General features: G+C 43.0%; 1 protein-coding gene and 1 long non-coding RNA gene across 4 annotated transcripts; one reads left to right on the forward strand and one right to left on the reverse strand.

The window, feature by feature from the left end:
- Positions 1-734: 734 nt before the first annotated feature.
- LOC100561333 (zinc finger protein with KRAB and SCAN domains 7) lies at positions 735-15,071 on the reverse strand. 3 transcript variants are annotated; one of them, XM_062973320.1, is made up of 8 exons: positions 14,341-15,071; positions 10,018-10,129; positions 7,735-9,473; positions 4,597-5,043; positions 3,701-3,812; positions 2,803-2,888; positions 2,503-2,623; positions 735-2,374 (listed from the first exon to the last, which is right to left on the reverse strand). In XM_062973320.1, exons 3-8 carry the CDS (start codon positions 9,280-9,282, stop codon positions 1,128-1,130), a joined length of 3,561 nt encoding a protein of 1,186 aa, XP_062829390.1. In that variant the 5' UTR covers positions 9,283-9,473; positions 10,018-10,129; positions 14,341-15,071; the 3' UTR covers positions 735-1,127. The 3 variants fall into 3 exon arrangements, with proteins under 3 accessions (XP_062829390.1, XP_062829389.1, XP_062829391.1); XM_062973319.1 differs by lacking the exon at positions 14,341-15,071 and adding an exon at positions 11,496-11,605; XM_062973321.1 differs by lacking the exons at positions 10,018-10,129; positions 14,341-15,071 and adding an exon at positions 11,496-11,584.
- Positions 11,447-15,678, forward strand: LOC103281018 (uncharacterized). The gene is made up of 2 exons (XR_507555.2): positions 11,447-11,777; positions 15,487-15,678. It is a non-coding gene; the product is annotated as an uncharacterized LOC103281018 (long non-coding RNA).
- The last annotated feature ends 568 nt before the right edge of the window (positions 15,679-16,246 follow it).

A 16,246-nucleotide genomic window follows, 5' to 3' on the forward strand; every position in this document is an offset into this window, starting at 1 on the left:
TGTTTTGGACTCCAACTCCCACAATTCCTAATAGCCGGTATGCCCTATGCCCGCTATAGGCTTACGATGTCTAAACTTGTACAGATTTAGCATTTCACACTTTCAGTATATGCTTGAAACTGTACAAAATTATCTGGATTATCGCTATGATGTATAGCTAAACATTGTAAGAGGATAAAACACTGAGAATGGAAGTACTGTATTTGCATGTGAGTAAATGGCAACTGGTATGATTGTTAAGAAAACTGTGCCCCTCTATACTGGATGAGATTGGAGGAGGTGTATGGTCAGTATGTTCTGCAATATTTCCCTGGTGTTTCTGTTTGTTAAGGTGTGAGACCTCATTATTCTCGACTGACAGACGTTGAGGCCTCAATAGCGCAGGCGAACTTGTCTTCCAAGCAGCCAAATCCAGACCAGAGAGGCTGTGAAGGGGAATTGCAGGGTGAGGACACCATCTTATTAATGGCAGAACATTAACTCTAGAGCAGTGTTTCCTCAACATTGGCCCTCCAGGGGTTTTGGACTTAAATTCCCAGAATCACGAGGCTTTAGTCCACGCCATCGGGGGCTCCTATACTGAAGATGCCAGCCACAGATGCCGACAAATCGTCAGGGGAAAATGCTGCTAGAAGACGGCCATACAGCCTGAAAACCACACAGTAACCCTATGATACTGAAGTTTATTATTTTTTTAAAAAAAGGATCCCTTGTTATATGCATCCACACGCATCAAGACTCTGAACGATTTATTTTCTATGTATTCTTGCATAGGAGTTGTTCTGTGAGTCATTAGTGAAACACTTTTCAGACTCTAAACGTATCAATGGTTTTTCATCACTATGGATTTTTAATGTCATGCAAGACCTTCAACTGCTTCTGCCTTGAGTGAGTTGCTTGATGACGACCAAGGCAGGCCTCCCGACTGAAACCTTTTCCACACTCCAGGCATTTGAATGGCCTCTCCACACTGTGGGTTCTTTGATGCTCAGAAAGGCTGTTCTTCCGGAAAAAATCCTTTCCCACACTCCAAGCATTTAAATCGTATCTCCACTATGTGTGCTGTTTGATGAGGAGTAATTGATACCTTGTGATTGAAACTTTCCCACACTCTAATTTGAATGGTTTCACCCAGTGTGAATTGCTTGATGCCAAGTGAGATCTCTCTTCCGAATAAATCCTTTCCCACATTCCAGACACTGAAATGGCTTCTCCCCATTGTGAGTGGCTTGATGATAGGTGAAGGATGTCTTATGAGTGAAACTTTTCCCACACTCCGGGAATTGGATTGGTTTTTTCCCAGTGTGAATTGCTTGATGCTGAGTGAGGTGTGCCTTCCGAATAAAGCCTTTTCCACACTCTGCACATGCAAATGGTTTCTCTCCAGTGTGAATTGCTTGATGCCGAGTGAGGTGTACCTTCCAAATAAATCCTTTCCCACATTCCAGACACTGAAATGGCTTCTCCCCATTGTGAGTGGCTTGATGATAAGTGAGGGATGTCTTATGAGTGAAACTTTTTCCACACTCCGGGCATTTGAATGCTTTTTCCCCAGTGTGAGTTGCTTGATGCTGAGTGAGGTGTGCCTTCCGAATAAAGCCTTTTCCACACTCTGCACATGTAAATGGTTTCTCTCCAGTGTGAATTGCTTGATGCCCAGTGAGCTGTGCCTTCTGAATAAATTCTTTCCCACATTCCAGACACTGAAATGGCTTCTGCCCACTGTGAATCGTTTCATGAAGAGTCAGATCTGCCTTCCGAATAAATCCTTTCCCACATTCCAGACACTGAAATGGCTTCTCCCCATTGTGAGTGGCTTGATGATAGGTAAGGGATGTCTTCCGAGTGAAACTTTTTCCACACTCCAGGCATTTGAATGGTTTTTCCTCAGTGTGAGTTGCTTGATGCTGAGTGAGGTGTGCCTTCCAAATAAAGCCTTTCCCACACTCCGGGCATTTGAATGGTTTTTCCCCAGTGTGAGTTGCTTGATGCCAAGTGAGGTGTGCCTTCCAAATAAAGCCTTTCCCACACTCCGGGCATTTTAATGGTTTTTCCCCAGTGTGAGTTGCTTGATGCCGAGTGAGGCATGCCTTCAGAATAAAGCCTTTCCCACACTCTGCACATGTAAATGGTTTCTCTCCAGTGTGAGTTGCTTGATGACAAAGGAGGTGACTCTTCCAAATGAAACCCTTTCTGCAGACCCAACAATGAAATGGTTTCTTCCCTGTGTGATTTGATTTGTAACGGGTAAGGAATGCATTTTTTCGGAATCTATTTTTACCCTTCAAACGCTTTGATATTTTTTCAGCTGTTTTGGTTCCTTGATCTGTCAGAAGTTGGGATCTTAACGAGGAATTGTTTCCAGAATTTCTTCCTGGAAAAAGACACCAGAAGTCAACAAGATTAGAAGAAAAGAATTCAGCCTGCTTTTAGTATCTCAAGAGTGACAAAGAATTCTGGTTTTATATAAGCTGACGAAGCACAAGACAGGGTGACCCTTACCCAGAGAGAACAGGATTTCCAAATTCTCCTCCATCACCTTCTGATGAAGGGCCCTTTGGCCTGGGTCCAACAGAGCCCACTCTTCTTCTGTGAAATCCACAGCCACCTCCTCAAAAGTCACCTGGAAAACAACACAAATATTGTTTCAGACTGCTTTAAAAAAGGAAATTCTTATTTGATGACACCTACAGGCCCCTCAACACATTTGATACAAGCAAAAGGAAAGAACAAGATTCTGTGAGGAACAGAGTGAGGTCAGATGGACATCAGTACACAGCCTGGCCCTTTCTTGACTTGTACCTGATGTACTTTTGCAGATGCTGTTCTGAGTTCATCATGAGGAAGAGATGCACTTATACTGGTAGACCCAGTCCTTGTTCCCTCTCCTGGAAGGAACAGAAATGAAAAGGGAAAGAGAAGATTACCCATTCTTTCTTTTCTCCTTCAGATTCTCTCTACACATTCAAATGTAATAAACACCATAATGTATTCACAGAAACAAGAATAAGGATAGGTTCTTCCTCCACCAAAAAGAAGAGCATTTCAGCAACCTTTTACTTCAAAATCAGCAAAATGCATACATCAAATGAAAGACTGATGTCAAGGTCAGCCTTGGGTTAGTAAAAAAACCCACCACCAACATTTAAAACCTTCTTCCAAAATGACCCTGTGGCAACCTATGCTTTCACTACTCTCCATTTTCTTATGATTTCTATTTTTGGTGGTCAAAATTTTAAATCTCTGCATTTTTCACATAAGCTATGGGAGCAGATGAGCTTAGCCTCTCTGTTTTCCCACCTCTTATTTTTGCTGGTCCTACATACTCAGAAGTGACCAGTAGCAGCAGCTGCATTTACATTGCCTTGTTGTAGGCAGGCACACACCACGGCAATAGGATGGATGAGAAGAGAATCTTCCCCTCATTCCCACATCAATCTTTATTTCCTTGTTTGCTGCCTAGATTCTATTGTAACCTGATACTCAGAGTTGTGTTTCTCTAGTCCTTCTTTACCAGTGAAAATGCTACAAGGGAAAATTCCAGCTGCACAGAAGCAAAGGAGGAAAAAGCAGATGTCTATAATATCATCGTACTGTTGAGGCAGCATGAGATTGTTAAAGTGCCACAATTCATACAATCCAGATATTCAGACAGACTTGAATGGAGAAGGCCAAGGAGAATGCTTAGTACTGCATTTACCCATTGAGGGAGACTTTCCTTCTCCGTCCTGAACCATCCACCTTGGCTGCTGCCTTTGACTGGATTCAGGAAAACACTGATCTACCTCAGGGATCCTTTCCGGAAACAAATCCTGCAGCAGAAGCAGAAACAAGGGAAGGAAGTAAAAGGGAGAACTGGGAAAAGAAAGGAAGACAATAAGGCTTCAGTAGTGTTGGGGAGTGGGAGGTGGGATATACATCGAACACTTGCATCTTCTGAATGAAAATGATTTTACTCATTTGCTTCTCATGTTTTAATAGCTAAATTATAACCTTTCCACAGACTTGAAACCATTACAACACTGAGATAAAAGTGCAGAATAAGATGACAGATAAACACATTGCCACCCAAGTTTAACTGGAAGTTGTTCATGTTTCCCTTCAGAAACAAAGGGACAGGAAGGAGGGAGCCAATCTAATCTCCCTACAAGTGAGTGACAGAGCCCAGGAGAAGCCACTGAGAAGAAGGCTCTATCCCATCATCCTAAGAAGTAAGACCACGAGGGGTGTGGCATCTCCGGCTGAGCTCAACCAGGGCAGTGAAAACACTTCCTGGAAAAGCTGGGACCCAAGCCACATGGAGCTGTACAGGAAATGACCAGTGCTATTAATTGTGCCTAGGACTGTTTCAATTACTACCCAATCTCTTTAAAAAGGGACCCATGTGTTCTCTGTAACAGATCCCCCGTTAGGAAACTAGCTGCAAATTCTGTTTTCTAGGAAGCAGAATACCATCATACAGATCCAGGCTATCCTTGACCTGCCTTTTGACTGATGAGACGTAATTATCTCTGGCCTCGTTTGTTCCAGAATTTTCAAAAAACATGCAAAGATATCTTGATGGCCTTCAAAATGACCAGAATGAAATGAGCTCACCTGCTCCTCTTCCTGCCTCTTCTCTGCCTGACTCAGGAGGAAGCCTTCTGCCAGGCCCACCGCCTGGGAACTGGTCTCTGCCCCACATTCTCTCACCCAGGATGACATCTCAGGCGGAAGGAGAGCCAGGAACTGCTCAAACACCACCAAGTCCAACATCTCCGCCTTGGTGTGTCTTTCTGGTTGGAGCCACTGGCGGCAGAGAAGGTGCAGCTGGCTGCAAACCTCCCGAGGTCCCAACATCTCCCTGTAGCCAAAGTTCCTGAATTGCTGGCTCCGTAAATCTGAAGAGAGCACTTCCTCCTGCAGGCTTTTCTGCCTGGCTCTTTCCTCCAATGCTCCACTAGGCTTGGCCTGAATGAGGGAAGGGCCTTTTCCCAGGTTGGGCTCCGAAGAGTCTTTCCCTCCCATCCTATCCGCTAGATATTTCACTTTTGCCAGGTTCCCCTGCAAGGCAAAAACATTGGGAAAATTACTGGGGATAGAAAGAAAAGGGGGGAAAACAACCCCAGCCCCATTTTAGCATATCTCTGTGGGCATAAATGGTGTTGCTTTTCAGTCCTTATACGCCGCCTACAAGATATTTTGGTGTCCAGAGCAAACAAGGCAGCACCTACTTATCCTTCGGATAAACTGTAGTTTACACCAGCGGTTCCCAAACCTTTTTGGTCAAGGAAACCTTCAGAAGGTTCCCCCCACCCCAACGTAACTGTAACTCGGTCCCTAAGCACTGTGAACCCACAAAGTCAATCCTTTTTTCATCTACTCCTATAGTCCGAGTGTTTTGATAATGTAATACTTCTAGAATTTAAGAGAAAACATTTTTAAATATACAGTAAAAAAGGTAAAGGTTTCCCCTGACGTTAAGTCCAGTCGTGTCCGACTCTGGGGGTTGGTGCTCATCTCCATTTCTAAGCCGAAGAGCCGGCGTTGTCCGTAGACTCCTCCAAGGTCATGTGGGATGACTGCATGGAGCGGCGTTACCTTCCCGCCGGAGCAGTACCTATTGATGCACTCACATTTGCATGTTTTTGAACTTCTGGGTTGGCAGAAGCTGGGGCTAACAGTGGGAGCTCTCTCCGCTCCCCCAATTCAAACTTGCGGCCTTTCGGTCCAGAAGTTCAGCAGCTCAGCGCTTTAACACGCTGCACCATCAGGGGATATTATTTCCTAAAGGTTGTGAATATACAATATTTCTGATTGGTTTTTTTTTCTGTTGGAGGCAAGTATGAATGCTGCAATTAGGAAAAATGATTAGGATGTAATGGCCTTGCAGCTTTAAAGCCTGGCTGTTTCCTCCCTGACTGAATTTCTTGTTGGGAGGTGTTAGCTGGCCCTGATTCTTTCCTGTTTGGAATTCCCTTGTTTTCAGAGTGGTGTTGTTTGCGATATTTTATGTGCTTCTACTGTCTGTGGCCCTGAGAAAACAGAGGATTTGCCAGACTTTGATGATGGGATACTTTGTTGGGAGGTGTTAGCTGGCCCTGATTGTTTCCTGTGTGGAATTCCCCTGTTTATTTACTGTCCTGGTTTTAGAGATTATATTGTTCTGCATTATTCTATCCCAGTAATTATTTCATATTAAAGTAGAATCTCACTTATCCAACATTCACTTATATAATGTTCTGGATTATCCAACGCAGTCTGCCTTTTCATAATCAATGTTTTTGTAGTCAGTGTTTTAAATTCATTGTGATATTTTAGTGGTAAATTTGTAAATACAGTACAGTAGTCTCACTTATCCAACATAAATGGGCTGGTAGAATACTGGATAAGCGAATATGTTGGATAATAAGGAGGCATTAAGGAAAAGCCTATTAAACATCAAATTAGGTTATGATTTTACAAATGAAGCACCAAAATATCATGTTAGACAACAAATTTGGCAGAAAAAGTAGTTCAATACACAGTAATGCTATGTAGTAATTACTGTATTTATGAATTTAGCACCAAAATATCACGATATATTGAAAACATTGACTACAAAAATGCATTGGATAATCTAGAACATTGGATAAACGAGTGTTGGATAAGTGAGACTCTACTGTAAGTACTACATAGCATTACTGCGCATGGAACTACTTTTTATGTCAAATTTGTTGTATAATATGGTGTTTTGGTGCTTAATTTGTATAATGATTACCTAATTTGATGTTTAATAGGCTTTTCCTCAATCCCTTCTTATTATCCAACATATTCAGTTATCTTGCCGGCCTGTTTATGTTGGATAAGTGAGAGTCTACTGTTTATTGATAATCTTATATTATCTGCTTAGAACTGGATTATATGAGGACCCTTCTTCACAGCTGTATAAAATGCACACTGAAGTGGATTATATGGCAGTGTGGAGTCAAGATAATCCAGTGCAAAGCAGATAATATAAGATTATAAATGGGTTATATAGCTGTGTGGAAGGGCCTTGAGTCTACACTGCCATATAATCCAGTGCAAATTAGATAGCCTAAGTCTGCCTGTCCCCTAACTGAACCCTGGCTGTCCCTTGGCTTGCTAGGAGTTGGTTGCTAGGAGACGAAGTGGGCAGAGATTAGCCCTCTAAACTGGCAGCAATTGGATAAAAAAATTATTGCTCTCCCTCTAATTAGGTTTTTCTTTTCTTTTTGTTGTATCAACCTGGAGGCATGGATGATGGGTTGTGTTGTCAAATTTCGAGGTTGCAGGGCCTGTACTTTTGTTGTTTTGTGAGTCGCCGTGATGCCATCGCTCTTTTATATATAGAGATTATAGTAGAGTCCCACTTATCCAATATAAACGAGCCGGCAGAACCTTGGATAAGTGAATATGTTGGATAATAAGGAGGGATTAAGGAATAGCCTATTAAATGTCAAATTTCATTATGATTTTACAAATTAAGCACCAAAACATCATGTTTTGTAACAAATCCACAGAAAAAGCAGTTCAATACATGATAAATTTACATAGTAATTACTATATTTATGAATTTAGCACCAAAACATCGCAATTTATTGAAAACATTGACTGCAAAAACATTGACTACTAAAATTGACTACAAATAAAGATAGAATTGCATAAAATGAACTTAGAGTAACAACATTGTTGGAAGTTAAATCCGTAAAAAAATAAACGTTGGGAAGATTTTTAAAAATCTGTGATCCTTGCCTGCTTTCCCGATGATTGCCGTTTCTTTGCTGCCGAGTCTCGCCATCTTTGCAGCATCATGTCAATCCCTGTAGCTTCTTCTTGTTGCTCAATATATGTCACTGCGGTTTCTTGAGTCCCAACCCTATCCTTGTGCGAAATTCTAAGAGGCTCGACAGTTGTTGCTTGATCATCAATTTCGTCGCCATTGCCATCGTTATTGATAAGAGTGACAATTTCTTCATCAGTTATTTCACACTGATCGTCTCCATTCATCCAACTTTCAACTTCTTGCGAAGACACATTCTTACACCCAGGGACACGCTGTACTAAGGGTAGAATGCTTTCTTCGGTTTCATCTGTGCTTTCCCTTTCCATAATTTCATCTTTATCTTCGCCTAACAACTTCTTCCATGATCTGGCAATTGTTGGAGCCTTAACGTCAGTCCAGGCCCTTGCAACCCAATAAGCAACTTCTTTTACATTGATGTTTTTCCATTTTTCAATCATGTCTTGCCCTTCTTCAATTTCTTCTATTATTGTTGACAGTAGCTTCCTGCGATAGTTCCTTTTTACCGTTTCCAAAATGCCCTGATCCATTGGTTGGCATATGGCGGCTACATTAGGTGGCAGAAACATCGCCTTAATGTCCCCATCTTGAAGCTTCTCTGCATCAGGGTGCGTTGGGGCATTGTCTAGCAACAAAACTGCTTTTCTGGGCAGGTAATTTTCTTTCAAAAATTTCTCAGTGGAAGGAACAAATTCCTTAAAAAACCAGTCTTTGAAAATTTCACTGGTCATCCATGCATTTTTTTGATTATAATATTTTACAGGAATAACGTTTTTTGAAACTGTTTTAAAGGCTCTTAAATTTTTGGGCTTCCCAATCATTGCGAGGTCCATTTTGTGGCTTGCGGTAGCATTGCTGCATGCTAAAATGGTCAGCCGTTCTTTACTATGCTTATAGCCATAGTAAAGGCTCCTACTAGGTAACATTTTGTAATTGAGGCAGGTCTCATCACAATTAAAAATCTGATCGTCCATTAGGCTTTCAGTTTCAACAAAGTCTTGTAATTTTTTCTTGAATGCCTCCATTTCTTGATAATTTGATGACAGCTGCTCACCACAAACACTTAAGAGACGGATTCCATAACGTTTCTTCCACCTGTTGAGCCAACCAGCGCTTGCGCTAAAATCTGGGTCCCCTTCATTAAATTCCTTTTGAAAATGCAATGCTTTCTGCTGTAAAATAGGCCCTGAAATAGGCACACCTTTGTCTCTGAACTGCATATACCAAACATACAAAGCTTCACTAACTTTTTCATAGTCACACTTTTTCATTGTTTTCCTCTCTTTTAGTGCACCATCGGTAACTCTGGAGGAACACCATTTTTCTATCTCCAATCGATGCCTTTTCCAGTCTCCTACTGTTACCCTTCCAACACCATAGTCACTGGCAACCATCTTAATCGTCTCTCCTTTATCCAATCTCTTGATTGCCTCAAGTTTTTGTTCCATTGATACAAGAATCTTCTTTCTTTTAGTTGCCATACTCTCACAGAAGGGCATGCATAGATTGGTGGCAGGAGGGGTCTACCACTTGTTTGGGAGCCTGGCTGCACTTGTGTTGTTGTTGGGCGCGTTGCTGTTTTTGTAGGCAGCAATGCACTTTATTTTTCTAGGCAGCAAAACAAATGATGTTTCTAGTTGTTTGTAATTTGTGTAGTTCTTTGGTTTTATTAAAAGGTAAGTGATCATCTCTGCAATATGAAAAGAACAGAATGAGCTGTCATTATATACTGTAAATAAAAGTGATTTGGTCATGTTCATATTACTCTTCTGGAGGGTGGCATTTCCCTATTCCCCTTTAGGACCTCTGGAAGTGTAAGGAGTCAGATATGGAGAAACAAAGCAGCATTAACTCAACAGTTTTTCTTGAGGTTCAGCCCCACTTTGTGAGCATACTGTAGTTGTAATCTCATCTGCTTTCCCACTGCCCTGGGGAACTTGACTGCTTAGGATATGAATGCCTGACCATAAAGCAGAACCAAAATAAAGGACAGGTGTCATTTCTCTAAAACGGATAGAAGCAATATTATGTGAACACTAGAGTGAGAACAGCACACCTAACAGCCATCCCTTCTTATAAGATGAATGCAGTAATGTTTTGGAGCTCATTCAGGGAAAATTACTGAAGATATGTACACCTATCCTTCACTTTCCTCCAAGACCTAATGGCTCATTTCAGTTTTACTTGTGGGTGGGTGGGGGGGGGGGTAGATTTAAGGGAAAGCAAAACAAAACCTTGCCATATTCTGTGCCCTCTGAGACTGATGCAACATCCATTGGGCCGCTCCACGTGCCAGGCGTTTGCCAGGAGAGGCGAGATGCTTCCAATGCAGGCCGAATGCGGTGCCTGGTGGGAAAGGTAAGAATGTAAGCCGCTCTGAGTCCCCTCGGGGAGAAGGGCAGGGTATAAATGCATGTAATAATAATAATAATAAATAAAGGTCTGCGCCCCTCCCAGTGGGTGCCTGGGCGCAGGGAGAAGTCTGCTTCGTATTGTTGCTGTTTAGAGAATCTTCTCTATGCAGAAATGCACAGCAGGGCTCAATCAGCGGAGCAGCTGACTGAGTGTTGCTAGCCAATACTCTGTGAGTGGAGAAGCCCACTGCATGTTGCTGGGAGGGGCAAGACGCAGCGGTGCAGGCCAGACGCTCCGAGGGAGAGGCCTGTTGTGCTGGAGCAACAGCTGAGCTGACTGCCTCTGCCTCGGATAATCCAGAGCCTCAGATAAACAAAGCTCGAATAAGCGGGGCTCTACTGTATTATTACTAGCTGTGTCTAGGATGAAGTTGTCCCCGCATAAAAGCCTTCACTTGGATGGGTGAGGGCAGAATGGTGTCTTTGGAGGACACGGGCAGGGTTTGGGCAATATACATGTTCCTGGCGCTCACTATAACCTGCATGTCAGTGGAGGGAGGGCCATGGGTGTCTCCTGCTCAGTTGTTTGTGGAGGCGGGAGGCTCCCTGTGTAAGTGGACACCTCCTCCACATACACACAGACATATTTTTCACTGTTATTATGTGTATAGAGAAGAAATATCCAATGAATGAATGAATTGTTTATTGTGCTAGCCATAGGCCATGACATCAGTAATATACAACCTTTATAAACACTTTCCAATATAAACATTAAAACTTATTCAAAAATTAAAACTAGCTCTTTAAAATTATGATAGCAGCAACATAACAATGACAGTGTCTGATTTGTATCATCCCAAACCATCACCATGTCCATTTCTGTCCTCAAGTATGGATTTTGCTACTTTAGCTCTGATCTTTTGGGCTGCAATTGCAAATGTGGCAACCTTTAGTGTTATATTTTTGGAATAATCTGCTAGCAAGTCACAGATCACAACAGATTGTTTCCATGCTGCCCTTTCTTCCAAGAGTGTTCCCAGGAGATTTTTCCTAGGATCCTTATACAAGGGGCAATGTAGCAGATAGTGTGTTAGATCTTCCTTTTCCCCTGTGCCACAAAGAGAAGAGATATCTGAAGGAGATGAAAAGACCTGATGCGAGGAGTGTTGGGCCCCAAGGCCCCCCTCCTGGCCTGGGAGTGGCCCCTCCCCCCCGGGCGTCCCCCAGCCCATAATATTCCCCCAGAGAGACACCAGGCCCCTCCCTCCCTCCCCCTCCCCCTCCCCCCATGGGTCCAACAGAAGGGCTCCTCCCCCTCCCCAGAGAAAAGGGGTCTCGGGGTCCCAACGCCCTTCTACCTCCTTCCTCCTCCTCGAGGCCCACACGCTTTCTTCTTCCTGCTCTGAAAGAGCTCCGCCCAGGCTCCGGAAATGGCATCAGAGACATCCCTAACACCCTCCCTTCCCCTCCTCTTGTTAGCATTAGTCCTGCCTCTCTAGGAAGAAGCAGAGCTCGCTGGTCCTTGGAGGACCCAGGGGACGGAAAGTGCTCCCTTCCTTCTTCCTGCAAAGCCTTGAAAGACAAGGATCCCGGGGAAGAAAAAACCCGTTTAGGAACTGGAAAAAAGGTACCAGGGGTAGGTGAGTGTTCCGAGTTCTCTGGACATGTTCCAGAAGCATTCTCTCCTGACGTTTTCCCCACAACTATGGCAGGCACCCTCAGAGGTTGTGAGGTCTGTTAGAAGCTAGGCAAGGAAACTTTATACATCTGGGTGGGAGAAAGAACTCTTGTCTGTTTGAGGCAAGTGTGAATGTTGCAGTTGGTCAGATTGATTAGCATTGAATGGCCTTGCAGCTTCAATGCCTGGCTGCTTCCAGCCAGGGGAAAACTTTGTTGGGAGGTGTTAGCTGGCCCTGATTGTTTCCTGTCTGGAATTTCCCTGTTTTCTGAGTGTTGCCCCGCATTTACTGTCCTGATTTTCAGTTTTTAAATACTCGCAGCCAGATTTTGTTCATTTTCATGGTTTCCTCCTCTGTGTTGAAATTGTCCACGTGCTTGTGGATTTCAATGGATTCTCCATAGTTGTCAGAGTGGTCCGGTATTTCTGTGTTCTCTAGTAATATGCCCTGTCCAAGGTGGTTCATCAAGTGCTCTGTTATGGCTGATTTCTCTGGTTGAGTCAGTCTGCAGGGCCTTTCATGTTTCTTGATCCATGCCTGGGCAATGATGTTGCGTTTGGCAGTCCCTCTGTAGACTTGTCCACACCTGCATGGGATGCGGAAGACTCCCGCAGAGGTGAGAGGATCCCTCTTGTCCTTCGCTAAATGTAGCATGTGTTGGATTTTCTTGGTGGATCTGTAGATAGTTTGTAGGTTGTGTTTCTTCATCAGCTTCCCTATGCGGTCAGTGGTTCCCTTGATGTCTGGTAAGAACACTTTCCCGCTGGGTGGATTTTCGTCTTTATTCTCGTTGCTTGTTCTTGGTCTTGCAGCTCTTCTGATGTCCGTGGTGGAGTCTCCATTGGCCTATAAAGCCTCGTTTAGATGGTTCAATTCACCTTGGAGGAGGTGGAATTCACAGATTCTTTTTGCACGATCTGCCAGGGCTTTAATTGTGCTTCTTTTTTGACTTGGGTGATGGTTGGAGTTTTTATGTAGGTATCTATCCGTGTGTGTAGGTTTTCGGTAAACTGTACTTACCCTTAAGTTCTTGTAAATTGTAAGCCCAATTTAGTAAGGAGGAACAAAATGATTAGAAATTATAGAGTTTTTAGAGTCTGTTAGAACCTTTAGCTGTCTGAATTTGTTCTGATGGATGATTACTAATAATGCAGAGGAATCTACTTTTGTACATTAAATCAAAACTAAAAACTGAACATTTGGTGCTATTTGAGTAGGGGGTAAGCTCAACATAAATAGCTCACTTATATACAAATAGAAAATAAATAAGTTCACCAAATAATTTGACTGTTAAACTTATTATACTGTTAAAATTCAGAGTAATCACAAACAATATTGCCATGTGATCAGAAAATGAAAAGTATATTCTTTTTTGCTTGCATAAGAGAAAAGTTAGTTTTGAAGGTGTCACCTTGGCTGATTTTTCTCTACCAACAAGATGTGTAGTGCCTTAAAATGCCTTGAGTCAAGAGTATAAATATTGTATGTGAATGGGCCACAGGATCTTCAGGAATTTAATAATAATAATAAAATTGTATTTGTATTCCGCCCTATCTCCCCAAGGGGACTCAGGGTGGAATTTGAGTTGGAGTGAACCTAGAATTTCGACAACACGAGGAAGCCCCCACAGAAGGAAAATATTGTCCACAGAAGTCCTACACATGTGCCAACTGTGTGGGATGTTTCGCCCAAAAGGTGGCACACGTATGTCATAGGAAAATAAAGAAACACTTCTCTTCATTCTCCGGAGTTATGAAACAGCAGAGAATTCAGAGAGAAGAGGAAACACACAAATGCCAAGAATTTGAAAGTTTTTCGGTTCCAAGTCCGTTGCTCATTCAGCGAAGAAAGGGGGCATCAAATCTGGCGTGGAGAAAAATAAAAGGTATCTGGTGCTTCCTAGGTTCCCCTCTTCCCAATCCCCCTTTTGAGGCAGGTTATCCAAAGTATCTGCTTTGAACTAGATTACCTGAGTCCACACTGCCATATAATCCAGTTTCATGTGGGTTTTATACAACTGTGTGGAAGAGGCCTGAAAAGCAGGATCTCATCCAACACAACCCCGTATCATTGTTTTGTACCTGCTGAGAGATGTGAGAGGTTGGACAATGTTTCAAGGTAGGCCAGGATTTCCTAAGCTTGGATAATACACTGGTTGGCTGTGAGTTTTGCGGGCTGTATGGCCATGTTCCAACAGCATTCTCTCCTGACATTTCGCCTGCATTTCTGGCTAATGGTATCTTCAGAGGCTCTGTTGCCAGTGAGGCAAGTGGGGTGTATCTATAGCTTGGATAACACAACCATTAAGGGAAACTCTGTCCTTGAATTTGGCACATGGCACCTCCCCATGTATCTGCTGCCATGTATGTCTGCTGCACACAAGGCTGTTTGTCTTGTGTTTTCTTTCCTCTGGGATTCCACCTCCCCACAAAACACAGCAATCCTCAGTTTGTTCCAGAAATTTCAAAATCCTTACAAAGAAGAATTGATGTCCCTCAAAATGGCCAGGAGGAAGCAAACTCACCTGCTCCTCTTCCTGCTCCCGTTTCTCTTTCTGACCAAGGGAGACTCACAAGGAAGAGCGTGAAAGCCTTCTAGAAAAGGGAGACGCTCTGCAGAGAGACTCTGTCAGCCATCTTGATTCCCACTGAGGTGAAGCAACGGCCACTGTCTTCAATGAGGGGAATTCAAAATGGCGGCCGCCTTCTGAAGGGGATTTGATAGGCATGACACTGCCCCATTTACAATGGCCACTGCCGCTTGGGATCTAAAATGGCTCCCCCACTCTGGGTTGTGCGTATATATCTATACCTATATCTACCAAAAGTGTGGTTGGTTGGTTTGTCCGTCCGTTTGCACCACAAGGGCTCCCTTCATAGATAGCTTCATGGATTTGGAACAAACGTGCCAAACACTATTCTCCAACTGAAAATAACTGAGGAGTTTGAACTTACAAATAAACAACTTCTGGGAACAAAGGAGAGGGAAATAAAAGAACGTGAGTATTTCTAGATGAAGGAGTGGCTGTTGCTAGGCAGAGTGGCCCCATGTGGTAGGTCTCCCTGAGGCAGCGTGGCTGTTGCGAGGTGGCCTGTCTGTGAGGGAAGGGAAATGGAGGGAGGGAAGGAGGGAGGAAGACCAAGGAGAGAAGGAAGGAAGGGAGAGGGAAGGGAGGAAGGAGGAAAGGAAGGAGGGATGAGGTTGGGAGGCTTTCCTTCTAAGCCACAGACTGTGTCCGTCATGGAGGCTGGTGTGAGCCTCACCACCTGTCAGGCCCCGAAGGCATGTGACTCCACCACTCCCGCCACCAAGGGAGATCCTATAATGATGCTTATTTTCTCCAAAATTTGATTGCAGCATCTTCATGACCGAGGGCCCATTTGCAGTGCACTGTTAGAGCCATATTATTCCAAAAATTATGTGACATTTAAATGTGTTACACCCAATTTGTGGTCTCTGTCACCCAAACTCTCATTCCTTGTGATACTAAAGTTTTGAAAGTTTGATATATCCTTTGTATCAAAGAGAGGAATATTATGATCTTCTATTAAACCTAACATCTTATCTTCCTGAACCTTCTCCTTGTTTTTTCTGTCTTGTTCCATATTTCTTGATTTTAACTTGTTCGTTCAATATATATTTCTCTCTCTTTCTCTCCCTCCCTCTGAAGGGGCAAAGATGTACAAATACTCCTCTTAATCCAGTCAAAAGCAGGAGGCCCCTTTCCGTGGAGAGGATGAGGAAGGACACCACCGAAGTTGGATCTCCAAACGGCAAAAAAGCTATTTATTGCGAGCTTAGCAATAACGACAAAAACATGCATACGTCAATGCAATAAAAGGATTTGTCGTAACCTGGAAAATGGTTGCAAGGGTTTTTATCACTTCTACAGAGAGTAGTAAGCATATCCTTATTGGCTGACAAAGATAATTTACCCCATTTGTCTAATGTTGGCTACGTCACAAGCATCTTAACCATCATGCAATTCCTTTAGTTTTCTATGTTGGAACAACATGTGACTCTTTAGACAATGGTGCTTTTCATGTTATTGACCCTGATCTCAGTACCTGCTTATCTTCCTCTTGTTACAAGTATAGGCTCGAAACCTGCTGGGAATCTTAGGGAGTGAGATCTAACCAGTTCAGTCCTGGTGTATTGTTATTCTTGAAAAGTAACTTCTTTTCTCTGGAACAACTTTTTTCCAAACATCAACATTTTCTCTCAAACATAGGCCTTTTGCAACTTAGGTCAATCAAAACATATGGGACTTACAGTCATTAGAAGTATCTTTGAAAATTCTCTTTTTAAACCCACGTCCCCCCCACCTCTATATGTATATACAGTAGAGTATCACTTATCCAACATAAACGGGCCAGCAGAATGTTGGATAAGCAAATATGTTGGATAATAAGGAGGAATTAAGGAAAAGC

This window comes from Anolis carolinensis, chromosome 2 (assembly GCF_035594765.1).
Source record: "Anolis carolinensis isolate JA03-04 chromosome 2, rAnoCar3.1.pri, whole genome shotgun sequence".
NCBI classification, from domain to species: Eukaryota; Metazoa; Chordata; class Lepidosauria; order Squamata; family Dactyloidae; genus Anolis; species Anolis carolinensis.

Excerpts from the sequence above, each read along its gene's own strand:
- LOC100561333 (XM_062973320.1), bottom strand. The coding sequence starts at position 9,282 with ATGCCCTTCTGTGAGAGTATGGCAACTAAAAGAAAGAAGATTCTTGTA. Across the intron at positions 5,044-7,734 it reads GGCAATCATCGGGAAAGCAG|GGGAACCTGGCAAAAGTGAA; the intron begins GCAAGGATCACA and ends TTTGCCTTGCAG. Across the intron at positions 2,889-3,700 it reads AGGAAAGTCTCCCTCAATGG|GAGAGGGAACAAGGACTGGG; the intron begins GTAAATGCAGTA and ends TGTTCCTTCCAG.